The sequence below is a fragment of the Melozone crissalis genome, unplaced genomic scaffold (assembly GCF_028551555.1).
Source record: "Melozone crissalis strain CALT ecotype California unplaced genomic scaffold, PUWL_Pcris_2 ptg000006l_1, whole genome shotgun sequence".
Classification (NCBI taxonomy): Eukaryota; Metazoa; Chordata; class Aves; order Passeriformes; family Passerellidae; genus Melozone; species Melozone crissalis.
In genome coordinates this window covers 6,897,795-6,911,626 of record NW_026535784.1, presented here as the reverse complement: position 1 = coordinate 6,911,626, position 13,832 = coordinate 6,897,795, and the positions used below count along the sequence as shown (strand labels likewise).

The window sequence follows — 13,832 nt, the reverse complement described above, 5'->3', positions numbered from 1 at the left end:
TCTCTTCCATAGCTGTGGTCTGGTCTGTACTCACAAAACAACCATTACAGATATATGGATAAAGTGGTACTACAGCACTGAACTAAATATAAATGGCGATTAAAAAAACAGATTTTTTTTTCTCATCCTGGAAATGATCATGCTGGTTTGCATTTTTTTGTGTGATTTTCAAAGCTCTCATGGTCTGCTTTACAATACTGGATTTTTTTCTGAGATCGTTCATCAGCTCATGAATTTTTTGGATAAAAAGACATCCATTTTTCTATTACCTTCAGTATTGTGGAACAGTAAAATAATTCTGTTAAAGTACTATAATGTCTCTTGAGTTTAGTTGAAAATACTTAGCAAGAAATCTTCCCTTCTCCAATATTATTTATAGATATTTTCTTTCTGTATTTCCAAAGAGTATCTTGCACTAATGCATTTCAATGGCTGTCAGTTATGCAGACCTGTTTTAACTCTGCAGATGTCTTCACTTTTGACTTGCCATTATTGGCAGATACAAAGTATTTATGTTGGATAAAAGTAATTATGAATACCTTTATTGCCAAATATCTAACGCCAATGGCATTTTTCAAATATTCCATGACTACTTTTCATTACTGTCCATTTTTTTTTTTCCTGTGGAAAATCATGAGAATAGTCTCGCTCATCCACATTCAGTTCTGCAGCAGAAATGACAGAAGTGAGAAAGAATGTAAGGTGGAAAGCTTCCATCCCAACCAGTTTAAGCAAACCGATGAGACATTTTCCTTGAAGATTTATTTTTGTGTGCATCAATGAATATACACCTTTCTTGAAGAAAGAAAGAAAGCACTCTTGTGGTCAAATGAAAAAGTAGCCTTTTACTCAAAAGCTAATTTACCACACTCAGATCTAATAATGTATTTATCACATCTGGGCATCAAAGAGATGCTGTATTTCCAGTGGAACTTTCAGTATTGTATCAGGGGACTATATACCTGGGTAGGTATTTAAAAAGTGGAACAAAAACGACTGGCGGTGTCACCTGAAAATTCACCGTTCTTCTTTTAATCACAGCATACGAGATAGGCTGAAAAAAAAAAAAAAAAACCAACAAAAAACCAACAAAAAATCCCCCAAAAAAGCCCAACAAAATCGATCTTTCATTCTTCTTGTCGCTCCGTCTGCAGCAAGCACGGAGGAAGTTTGTGCTGCCGGCGGCCCGTAGTTCCCCTGGCAACCGGCAGGAAGCGTCGGCGGCGCCGGTGCCCACGGGGACGGCGCTAGCTGGAGCCCCGAGGCCGGCGTGCCCCGAGGCCGGCGTGCCCGGAGCCCAGAGCCCGGCGCTGACCGGAGCCCGGCGTGCCCCGAGCCCGGCGTGCCCGGAGCCCAGAGCCCGGCGTGCCCCGAGCCCGGCGTGCCGGGAGCCCAGAGCCCGGCGCTGACCGGAGCCCGGCGTGCCCGAAGCCCGGCGTGCCCTGCCAGCCGGAGCCCGGGCGGCCCAGGGGCCCAGCACAGCGGGGCGGCCCCCCGTGCTCCCGCGGGGTCCCTGCGTGTCCCCCGGCGCTGGGGAGGCCCGGGCCGGGGGCTCTGTGGGAGCTCGCCGGAGCTGCTCTGCCTGAGGCTGTCGGCGGTGGCGGCGCTCGAAGCCCCTCATGTGTTTCTGCCTCTGCACTCCGGGAGAGTCGGCACTCGGCAGGGTAAGGGAGCAACCTCGCCTTTCAGATCCTGCTGACCTCCATCCTGCCTGCCTTAAGTGACTTCTAGATCCCGAACTCCAGGCTGCGCTTCTCCTCCTTTGAAAGATGTCTCTTAAAAGTGCTTCTCCAATTTCTGTTTAAAGTGTCGCTCCTTGATTTGAAGTCTGTCATCTGCCAGTAGATGGGTCACTTCTGTGCCAAACTCGCTTGTTTGATTCACGGCTGTGCTTCACCTGTCTGATCTCTCCACAAAACCCTTGCAGCTCCTCACTGCACGAGAGCTTTCATCTCTGAAGAGTGAGCCCTCCTTGTGAAAAGTACTTCTTCTGGTCAGTGCTACATAATGTACCTTAGCATGTATTTTCATTACTTGGAAAATAGAAAAAATTAAAAACATCTCAATTACTTCTAAGTACTTTTCTGAGAAAAATATTTATGCAGGTATTAGAAAGCTATTACATTGTATTATTACATTTCAAAGTCTGACACAGATAAACGCTATTTTGTGCTACATCCTGCTACTGTCAAGAACTTATCTGGTGCTTTTATAGTATGAAACGGTTTTGATTTTTAATTTTCTGACAGTTAAAAGTCTGTCTTCTTACACTAATGTGATTAGAACTTAAAGATAAATAGACATACAAAATCAATAGATTTATTTTTATATTAATGTTTTCCATTTTACAACCAGAATAGTTCCCAAAAGTGTCATGCAAGTTTCTATGAGTTCTGAAGACATTTTATTGACTAATTGTGGTGTATTATTTCTTTTAAAAAGACTTTCAGTGGAGGCAGACCACATTCTGGAAACGGTAGGAAAGAGAAAACAAAATATACAGTAGATTAACTGATTCACTAGTTCTGATTAATTAGTCAGTCAAGAAGTATTGATTTAAACTTTCAATTTTATTTTTGCTTGTATTTTAGCTGATTTATTAATAATTATTATATGTTGTTTCACAGCATTCAGAAAAACTTGGGCACTTCATTTAATTCTTTCCATAAGTTAAAAAGACAGTATATCTACACATGTACTGGGACCTTATCACTAACCAGAAACAGAAGCAATCCTAAACATTTCACAATGTAGATAATGACAAAGGTGCCTGACTGGCAATCCTGCTCAGAGGGAAGAATTAGAATAGCCAAGCTAAACAAGGAGTGCACGTGCAAGAGTGGCAGAGATTAGGGCAGGTGGCTGATAGAGCTGAGGGTAGCTGAGTAGCCTGGCAATTCTGTCTCTGATTCATCCTGGTCTCAGTATTTGGCACTTGATAATATTTTTAACAAAAATAGGTGTCACCAAGGGTGATGGCTGGACAGCAAGCCCACTGCTCATCCCTGAGGCAATGTTTGTTTCCTAATATTTTCATCTCTATATGGTGCTATTGTTTTTTCACAATAGGAATCTAATGTCTTATCTACTAAATTGGTTTTTTTCTGTGCAGAATACACCACAGCAAAAATTACTGAACATTAGAATATTCAAAACTAGGGTTTTCACTATTTATATTTTTATTAATATTTGAAATCTTGTAATCTCAGGAATAATTTATACTATTCATCACAATATCAGACTTGGTATGGTAAATAAGTAGAGAACTATTATTTTTATTAGGGACACTTGAACCTAATTATATACATTTGTAGTGATGTGTAGCTAGTGCATTGACTTACAGAAGATAAGTGTATTTAAATCAGCATTGAATGCTGTAATCAGAGTTATTTTTGTTTGTTATTTTTGCAGTCTTCTAAAAAAGTACTTTCATTCTTCTTAGTGGAATTGGAATTAATTTTCTGTGTTCTTTTTTTTTGCTGCCTTACATTTCTTTTCTCATCTCTTATTGATTGTGGTTTGGGTTTTGTGTCCTGAATGTACTTGCTTCATTCCTTCATCCTGGACCTTCCTCAAATTGTTGCTTTCTTCTGATGTAACTGTACCCATTTGAGTCTGGTCTCTTCTGCTGAGGTCTGTACTGCTGCTCATTCTAACCCTTCATATTCTGTCATATAGGAATGAAAATAATTTTATGTTTTTAATTTTTTTTTGTAGGAAGCAATGTTCTAAGAATGTCATCAGGCATCCAAATAAAAACAAAGTCTTCAACCCAGAAAAGCAAGACATGTTCTGCAGAATCACAGCCAAAGCCTAGTGCAAAGCTGAATCCCAAAACTATTGATCCAGTATGTGGTGGTGGTTTTGTTTGGTTAAAATCCATCTGTGGTTTGAAGAGTGTTCCTTATTTTATGAAATTGCATGCAGGACATGCTTCTTGTGGTCCTATTTTTTAATCTGAAATGAAACTTTTGTTATTAATCATACATACCTTATCTTCTAAGCTCAAATGCCTGGTATAACATTGTTTATTACATTACTAATGTATTTTGGTACAGTTGTGGCTTGAATAGTAACCGTTATTTTTTATGTACTATTGCCCTAAAAAGAGATTTAGAGCTAAACATTATAAATGGTTGGTTTTTTCTTACTTCTAAGCTTTGGCACCTGCTGCTTTAGGGAAACTTATTTCAGTTATGCAATGAAACCAAGAAAGAGGTGTCGTATTGAAGGTATTCAGGGCCTCATAAAATCTGGCAAATTAATTGCTGGTGAACATTATTTGAAACTCACAGTTACTGTGACTATGTAATCCTTCAGGAAAAATTTGTGTTCTTGGGAGAGTAGTAATGAAAGCAGTTGTTTATTTCCTGGAAGTCCTGTGTCTGGAGATCTAACATTGAATGCATGAATTATAGTTCACCACTGGGCCATATGATTTGGCAATTAGTAATGTCACAGGCTTTTTGGAAAGTGAATGAAATGCAGAGGTTCCTTTACTGATAAGCAGAGGCTGAATACTTTAATGTGGTCATCTTTTTTACTTGAAATCTCTTTGCAAGTAGCACAATGACCAAAAATAAGCCATGAACACAATTCTACTAATCTCAATGCAGGTTTAAACACTCAAAAGATAAAAATTGAGATTTCATGGTATTTCCTTCTGAATGCTTCCATAGTATCTTTTGTATTATCTGTAAAGCAACATTAAATGATCATGCTAATAAATAATATAATAGATCATAGGCATAAAAAACACATATATTATAAAAACCAAATTTGTGCAGCTTTTCCTTGCTTGAAAGTTCTAGTTTCCTTCTCCAGTGTGTCTTTTCTAGATTCTCACCCAGTATGAACCTCCCTGTGCATTTGCAGTACCCTCCCACCATCTTGCCTAATATTTGGGGTTTCTCCCGCATCTTGCCATCATATACTTTTGTCTGTACTCAGAGCAAGGTGCAATTGCAGTAAAACTGACTTCTGCATGTTACCAATATAACAACAAGAGCTTCAGGGAAGTGAGAGCTCTTTGCTCTGATTAGGAAAGAACTTGTAAGACTTCAGTATTACCATTTGCAAGAAAAAAAATAGAAAAATAAAGTGATTCCATCAGGAGACCACTGATTGTATATTTTTATTAATTTTAACAACTCCCCAGACGGATGAGTCTTAAAAGCAGTTTTCAGATAAGTGTATCACTTACATGTTTTCCGCTTCATGGCTGCAGTTCTTTTTTTTAATTTGTTTTGGAATCATGTGATTAAGTTTATGTTTTGGTAAACTTCTGTTTTAACATATTCAAAATAGGCTATAAAACATTACTGTTATAAATAAATAATGCTTTTTTTTCTGTCCTTACAGTTTCGTGCTTATTCTCAACCATCATCTGCATTTGCTGCTACATATGCTAGAGGTGGTATTCCCTGCAGGTATGTTGGGTTTGTTTTTTCTTTTACTAAATATATTATGAAATGCACCTCTTTATGTTTCATCTTTTACTTAGGTTGTTTAGTTCCATTCAATTCTGGAAAAATTTCTAATACTTAACTCTTTTCAGATCAGAAAGCAACTTCCCATGCCTTTGAAATTGTCTTCTTTTGGTTCTTTTTTTATGCTGTGTTAATATTAAAGCCACATTTAAGAAAAAATAGTTAAATATGTGCACACTTGGTTTCCTAAGCATCTTTCACAAGTGATATTTTCAGGTAATTTAATTTACTTATCCCTACTAACAAAGATAATAAAATTAGTGCCATTTTATAAGTAGACCTTGCACAGCCTTAGTAGTATGACAACATGTTATTGAATTTCCTATTCTGTAGTTTTCAGGCATAAGAAATATTAGCAAAACTACTTACAAGCAAGTTTAGGGTATTTTAAGTTACTTAGTTATATATTTGCCTAGACAATCAACATTCTGGTGTTTTTTCACGTGGATGCAGAATTTACATAAAATATAAAAAAATATAAGCCATCATTAATAAATGTATATGTATATAATTGTATAAAATAATCATTAATACGTAGTATTAAAACATTTATTTGTATCTTAGAATTAAATAGTAAATTCCAATATAATTTTCCTTCAGTTTCAACTGCTTTTCCATACCCATTGCTATTTGAGGAAAATGTTTCTTGGTATACTTATCAAAATAAGTAACTTTGGAAAAGGAGTATCTTCTGTGTTGGCTTGAGAGACATCTGTAATTTTTATAACTTCTATTTTCTGATTTCTGTGTGATTAGCAGCAGAATTTTGAAAACTGACATATTTTGGGAATTTAGTATAATTGCACTGTTAACCATTACACATAGACACAAGTTGGAATCCATGATCCCAGAAGTCTTTGCCAACTTAGTTGATTCTGTGATCCTATAATTTCACTAAGGAGAGCATTATGTATTGAGATTGTGTATGTAATGTAGGAATACAATAAACTAATTGGTGATACATTCATAGCAAATAGTGTTAGCAATAAATTATATATATGTTATTTTGTTAAAACTTTATTCTTTATATAGGTTAGTGCATGGATCAGTAAAGCACAAACTGCAGTGGGAATGCCCTCCTGAAACTGTTCCCTTTGATCCTCTTCTTTTAACATTGGCAGAGGTAAACCCAATTTCTTGCAACATTAAGCACCCAACCATTTCCTATTTGCAAATGTCATTTTTAACAATCTAAGTTGGCTAGTTTAGGCTCAGCTTCTAGAGAAATATTAAAAAACCCCACTTGTCAGGATATTGTATGAATGAAAATGGTCAAGATCATTGCTATTTGTAGTTCTTTAGTTAGAGCTTTCTGGGAGAGCTAGGTAGAGGTGTTTAATCTTCAAGATACTGATCAAATGCAAGACCACATCTCAGATGCCCAGCTGTTGAATGAAATTTGTGGTTTTGCATATGCTTTTGTAAACTAAATTGTTTTGCTTATTTTTGTATGTAACGCCTACCTTATGAAGTAAGAATGCTCTCCTCAATTGCTTGAATTAGTACAGTGGAAATAGGATCCTGTAAATAAGTGGAAGAGAAGTACTATACACTATGTTGAGGCTTCTGTTTTCTCAGAACCATCTGTGACATTTATCACCAAATATGTTCCAGGTGTCTAAATAAATGCTGAATCCAATGCTGCAGGTAGAATAAAGTGCATATGCTGAGGTGGCTTACATTATTTTTTCTTTTTTCCTTTTTTTCCCTGTTTTTTCATTTTTATTTTCTTTGTTTCTTTTTCCCTTTGTTTCTTCTTTTTTTTTTCTTTTTTTAAATACTAAACAAAGGTATTTTAAATACTAAACTAAGGTAACATAAAACTTCTTTTATGTTAAAAAAAATGCTTCAGACACATGGCTTTAAATCTTTGAGTTTTGCCAGTCAGACCTTCACTAGATGTGCATCTTTGTGCTATCTACAAGTTTTTAGTGTTGAACATAGATGTATGTGGTGTGGGGTGTCTTTCCTTCCGTAGTTCACCTTCTGTTCTTTTTTCCTTTCAGGGTACAAAACCCCTATACAAATATAGACTGTTCTAGTTCATGGTCTCATTGAAAAAGTACCTTGGGTTTTTAGATTAAAGGTACTGAGGTACAAATATTGATTGAGTTGGCAGTATTCATAATGTGAGTTTTAATATTCAATATTGTAAAAGAAAAATGAATTAGAATATTCTGTGAGCAGAGCTGTACCCAGTGGCTCCACATGGTGGAGTTAGTGTACTTTATGTTTTGAACTGATCTGACAAAATCTAAACATGATCTTGCTGCTGTGTGAAACTTTTAAAATGTGTTTTTGTTTAAAAGAAGGCTCAATATTAAGAAAACCATGTTTTACATTTGCAACAGGGACTAAGAGAGACAAAACATCCCTATACTTTTGTTTCCAAGGAGGGTTTTAAACAATTACTTCTGGCTGAAGGTGCTGCTGAAAAAGTTATTCCCTTGCTGCCTCGTTTAGTTCCAGTCTTAAAGGCTGCATTGGTATGTCTTAATCTTCATGCAGAGATTTTAATGGGTTTGATTTTTTTTTTCCTGCTGTTGGTGGGAACTACATGGGTAATATTAATGTAATAAATCTATCACATGGGCTTTTGGTTTGGGGAGTAGGAATGATTTCTCTTTCTGTTGTTAACCCTGCCTTGGTTTATTAGCTAAATATGTCTGTAAATATAAATTAAGATGGACAACTCCTTGTATAACTATATGACAGTATCTATGGGAAAATTTTGTGAAACTGTTGTCTTAAAGGTAAGCAGAAATAAATGCATATGTTTGTGGGCTTTTTTATATGTCCATGCAATCACACACAAAAAATAAAAATTATGTGAAGTAAAATGGATATGCAGGAATAAATGCTTGTCTATTACATGTAACAATTCAAAACATGCTACAAAGGTAAAACAGAATCCCAAAATAAGAGACCCACAAGGATCATTGTGTCCAACTCCCCGTCCTGCACAGCACCATTTCCAGAATATGTCAATGAGGAAAAAGGAAGAATACATTTATAGTGTTCGAGGTCATATTCTTAATTTTAGAAAATGTTTTTAACTCTTCTACACCATCAGAATATAAAGTGAGATCTTGTGTTTGAAGGTTATCTCTTTTGGATCTTTTTCATGTCTTTGAGAGCCCTTTTCTGGTTCAGTAAGTAGATGTCCCTTGATCTAGCTGTGTTTCAGTTCTGATTTAACAGAGATGGCTTGAAATTTGAAAATTAATTTTTATCTCAAATCAGAGATGTAACAGAAGTATGGAATTTTGTGTTATCTTTGGTTTAGCTTAAAGGCAAAATTAGACAAATAATTCTTGTGTCTTCCTCTAATTAATATTACTCTTCTGATAATTTTTATTGTTGCACTGTTTTGGTATTATGTCTTGTTAAATCTTCTACTAGACAAGCAGTCCATGATTTCTAGTTGAAAAGAAAATTTTCAGGGCCCAGATGCTGGAGAGGAAAAATTGTTGTTTAAATAAACTTATAATTTAGTATGAGAACAAAATAAATTGTTATGAGTCTATTTCTCTGCTAAAGGAAAAGCAGCATAATTAAACCATTGGAGAAGTCAGGTACAGAAGAAACTTCCTATGGGAGAAATAAAGATGACAAAGAACTGTAGAAGTAGATAAGAGCCTGATAACTGCTGGCAGGTGTAGTTGGCAGGGGACTAAATTAATTGAGGCAGAAAGTCATTGGCTCCTCTGTTTCTCCAGCAAAGAAAGTTATTGCTATGAATTACATAGAAATTACCCAGAATTCATTACATTTTAAACTAAAATGTTGTCTCTCAATTTCAACATATCAGCATTTGACAGGTTATTTCTAATGTGCTGTGAAATACTGAAATTATCAGTGTAGCAAACTTTTCTACATGCCACATTTTTTATTTCAACAATAGTAAATTATTAGTTTTCTTGTCTCAGAAGAAATGCAAGAGTTGTGTGGAAATTTCAGGGATGCTTTTGTTTTCCACTTTAAAAATATGCTTTGCCTTTAAATTTGGCCTCTAGAGACTTATATTCAGTCATATTGTACTTCTCTTTCTAAATTTGTATCATTATAGCAATTAGCAATTGCACAGTAGTTTTAGTGCCTAAAACTACTCCATACAATCATAATGCAGAGACTGCAGTTTAGAAAAGCTTACTTTGTCTGAATCTTACAGGATTTTTTTTCTTTCTTCCCCTTCTGAAGGCACATGCAGATGATGAAGTATTTGGAAGGGGATTGGATGCTTTAGTCCAATTGAGTGCTGTTGTTGGCCCATCTCTTAATGATTATCTTAAGCTTCTACTCACAAATGTAAGTTTTTAGTGCTGTAATAAAAAATCATTTGTATTTTCATGACATTCCTATTGAGATGTTACTATACTAACTGCAGAGATACAGTGGAGGACTCAGCAGTTCCATGAAAAGCATTATTTCATACAGTCCCCAGTGTGAGTCCTTGGCTCTTTTATAACATGGTGACTTAAAAAGTTCTGGCAAGGTCCAAAAACTCCTGTTAATGTAAACTGGAGAATAATGGAAGTCTTCTCTCTACGATTTATGGAAACATGCAGATGCTTTGTTTTGGAGGAAAATTTGTTGCAAAATGAGTTTTTAATTTTAAGTCTGAATATCTTCGCAAAACCATAAACGTTTTAATACATTAACAGAAACAAATATTCCCATTCCTTTCAGATGGGAATTCTGCATGAGGAAGTTGTCATTAAATAAGCTTTGAGTGGGATTATGAGAAGTATTTTTATACCAACTTATTCTGGGGACATTCTTCATCTGTCAGACAGGCTTTTCATGGTTTCTTTTAACCCGCTTGCAAAGTGCAATTTTACAGCAAAATAAAAAGACTTTTTTGTCAATCAGTACAGAAGTGAAATTACAGCAGGTTTTTTTTGAAGTCTCTTTCAATGCACATGATAATAAAAGTTAACTTTTCATGTGGACAATTCTTTAAGAATGACTTTTGTTAAAGTGGATGTTTCTTTCCAATTTGTTTGGTAAATGAAAAAGAAATATTTTTGTGGGTTAGCAGATCAGTTTTCTTTGAATTTAAGTTTCTCTTTAGTTAACTTTTTATTCCATTTGCTTTTATTGAGTTGCATACTTTGACATCAGTTACAAGTTATAAAATAATGTTTCTTTGTGGCTTTAATTTTGCAAAAGTAAGATGGAATAAAGTAACAAAATAGGTTATTATTGCCTCTTTGCATATATTTTTATTGTGCAATAAAAATATTTTTGTTTTACTTTTCCAATAGCTTTTAAAGAGATTAATGGACAAGAAATATAGAGAAGAAGTTACTGTTGCTTTACAAAAGTTGGAGCACTGTGGTGGAAGGGTGAGTTGATCAGATGTTTATTCAGTATTCTACACTTTTTAATACAATTTTGTCAGAACAGCTTTCATCTCTGGTTTTGTTGCCATGTTCTTGCTTCCGTATGGCTGGGATACATGCTTGGTGTTCCATTTTCTGGGACTAAATATGCTTCTCAACAAGATTTACTCCTGCAAAAAGTTACTTTTTGCTGTTATTGATGATGCCTGCCTGCCTAGTTTATTGTTTATGCTATTTCCTGAGGGAATGTGACACACATTCCAGCCCACCCTGGTTAACCCAGAGTTTGGATCTACAAAGGCTATAAATCAAAAAGATGCTTTAAATAATAGATGGTAGCAGAGGTTTCTTCTGTTGAACATTTTTGGACAAATGTTGTGCTGTACATTGTGCACAAAGGAGAAAAGGAGAAAAAATGAGGAATTCTGACTTAGATGTTCATCTAGAAAAGAAAATTATTGCCTTCTTGACCCTATGAACAGTTGCATGTGTTATATTACATGGTTATTCATAAAGAATAGGAATAACCTGAGGATCAGGGACCATACAGGCAGGCCTAGCAGTACTGAGCTTGGGCACCTTAGCCAGTAGGTGCCCAAATAATCAGTAGTTGCCTCTTCATTTTTGTATGTGCATATGTTCATTTAAGAGCAGTAGCAGTGTTTGGATTACAGACTTGAAAAACATCACGAAAAATGAAGGAGGATAAGAGTTCTTTATTTGTATGAAGTGAGACAAGAAAAGGAAAATTACAGCTTATCTTAATGTTCTGAAAATTTAGGTCTAGATAATATAATTAATCCAGTGAGTTATTAACCTCTAATGCTTCTATCTGTCCCGTGATTTCTTGTAGTCTTACCTGTTTTGTGAGTAGGTCTTTCTGTATATCTTTTAAAAAGACTGTGTTAAGATAAAGCAAAAAAAAAATGGAAACAAACTACTAAGTTGCGATTACAAGCAACATTATATAATCCAACCAATTAATTTATCATTTTTTTTTCTAAATTGCTATAAAGCATATGCTTCTTACTTTTGTTGGAAATCCCTTCCAGAACATCATTCCTCTACATAAAAATCCTTATTATTTCATGTATATATTTGTGCCCTCTTTTAGGTATGAGTTTTCATGTCCCTTATTTCAGATGTTTACTCCCCAGCATTAGTTGTCACAATGGTGCATCTTCTCAGTTCATTATTTTCAGCCCTTTTGACAGTAAATTTCTCAGCAAATATTAACTTTTTAGCTTTCTACTGTTTGATAATAGCAAAGATAACTAAGTAAAAGTGAACTATGCAGTTTATGCAGACTTTATGAGTACTGTCACATGTACTGGTAGTGCCTCCTATTTTGTTTAAATTTGTTTTTGTTTTCTTCAACAGGCAACTGTGGCAATCATCAAATCTAAAATTCCAACCTATTGTTCTATCTACTCTTGAACAAGGAAACTTTAGTGATTTGTACTGTAAGGTGAAGTTTAGAAAGAAATTGTCTGTAAATATCACTGACACTTATTTGGGGTATAATATATTCCCTTAAAATAATAATTATTCCTCTGTATGATGGAGAGCAGGAGTCTTATCAGTTTGTGAATATGTAATTATGGAAGACTTTTCTTTGTATATTTGTATATGCATTTGACTTACGATGACACTGATTAATGTGCTATTATTTCAAGTGTAGTATAAATATTGATTCTTATTTAGTTTTTAATTACAATTTCATGTATTATATCTGCAGTGCTTTATATGTTTTGTATATTTGTGTGATGCAAAATAATTTTGTTGTAATTACTTAAATAAAATTTAACTTGGTGCTAAATCACATATGTATAGCTGCTTTTGAAATACATACCTTCTTTTGTGACACAGCACAGATGGACACATTTAGGCTCCTGGGGACTAGGTTAGACACAGAACTGTGAGCCCTCTCAGACTTCTTAAGAGTCAGCTTTTAAGGGTGTGAAGCTGAACCCAGTAAACAGGCAGCATGTGGTCCAAAGCTGAACTTGCTCAGTGCATTCTCAGCATTTTGGTTTGAGAGCCTGGAGAGGCTCTGGAGAATACAGTGTAGAGGCATCAGGTTGCTCCACAGAGCCACAGCTGAGGTTTTGCTCAGCTAATAATTCCTGTTAACTTTGAGCCTACTGAATGGGAGCTGGGTGGAAGAGGCAACTTTGAAATACTTACACTGTGCTCCTTTTGAATTGAGTTCAGTAACATTACAGATATGCTTGGGATTTGCTTGCGGATTCAGGTCCAGACGAGTCAATAAACTTCTGAACATGGAAGCTATGAAAAATATAAGTTAAAGACAAAAAGAAGATTGTACAAGCCAGCTTCCCTGGCTGTCAAGCTTTGGAGGGTACAGCATTTGTCTATTAATGTATTTGAATTTGAATGCAAAATAATTCCTAATTGGTTCTTGTAATAAATGCTGTTCAGGGACATGTTGTATTTGTGTACACTGTCAGACAGAGTTAACAAAAGTAACAAAATTTGACCAAAGGTCTTCCCCTGAGGAATATTCAATTCTGACATTTAAAGTTGTTGGAAAGGATGTTTTTTTCATAAGAAGATGCTGATGCATAGAGTATTAATAAAAGTCTGTCATGTGAAAGAAATTTCAGAAGTTTTTTTTTTAAATTACCACAGCCTGACTGAAATTCACTTCAGGACCAATCTCTGCCAAGATCAGAATTGTGCTAAGTCAAGATAAACGTATTTATGTTTTTTAAAAAAAGTACTTCTTCAATAAGCATTTTTGCCAGCAGGTATTTAACAACTCAAAAAATTGATCATGGTCCTTTTTTTCTTCATGTTTACTTTATTTTTTTTTTTACAAAATGTGCACATTTAGTTTACACAAACACGCTACAGCAGATTTCAGGTGTACATGTATTGTACTACTCTTATCCTACACTGGTGATAGCAGAACAGCCTTCAACATGCCTCTAACATCCCATCTCTACACCAGAATAGATACCTGATTTATTTTTAC

The 13,832-nt window shown here is 35.2% G+C and overlaps 1 protein-coding gene across 2 annotated transcripts; it reads left to right on the top strand.

Annotated features, from left to right (window-relative positions):
• Positions 1–1,450: 1,450 nt before the first annotated feature.
• PACRGL (parkin coregulated like) lies at positions 1,451–13,421 on the top strand. Of its 2 annotated transcripts, XM_054295938.1 has the most exons (9): positions 1,572–1,664; positions 1,808–1,993; positions 3,718–3,848; positions 5,362–5,429; positions 6,522–6,612; positions 7,841–7,975; positions 9,690–9,797; positions 10,757–10,837; positions 12,215–13,421. In XM_054295938.1, the coding sequence occupies exons 3-9, from the start codon at positions 3,735–3,737 to the stop codon at positions 12,269–12,271; spliced, it is 654 nt and encodes a 217-aa protein (XP_054151913.1). In that variant the 5' UTR covers positions 1,572–1,664; positions 1,808–1,993; positions 3,718–3,734; the 3' UTR covers positions 12,272–13,421. The 2 variants fall into 2 exon arrangements, with proteins under 2 accessions (XP_054151914.1, XP_054151913.1); XM_054295939.1 differs by lacking the exon at positions 1,808–1,993 and having other exon boundaries at positions 1,451–1,664.
• The last annotated feature ends 411 nt before the right edge of the window (positions 13,422–13,832 follow it).

Excerpts from the sequence above, each read along its gene's own strand:
- PACRGL (XM_054295939.1), top strand. The coding sequence starts at position 3,735 with ATGTCATCAGGCATCCAAATAAAAACAAAGTCTTCAACCCAGAAAAGC. Across the intron at positions 6,613-7,840 it reads TTCTTTTAACATTGGCAGAG|GGACTAAGAGAGACAAAACA; the intron begins GTAAACCCAATT and ends CATTTGCAACAG. Across the intron at positions 9,798-10,756 it reads TTAAGCTTCTACTCACAAAT|CTTTTAAAGAGATTAATGGA; the intron begins GTAAGTTTTTAG and ends CTTTTCCAATAG.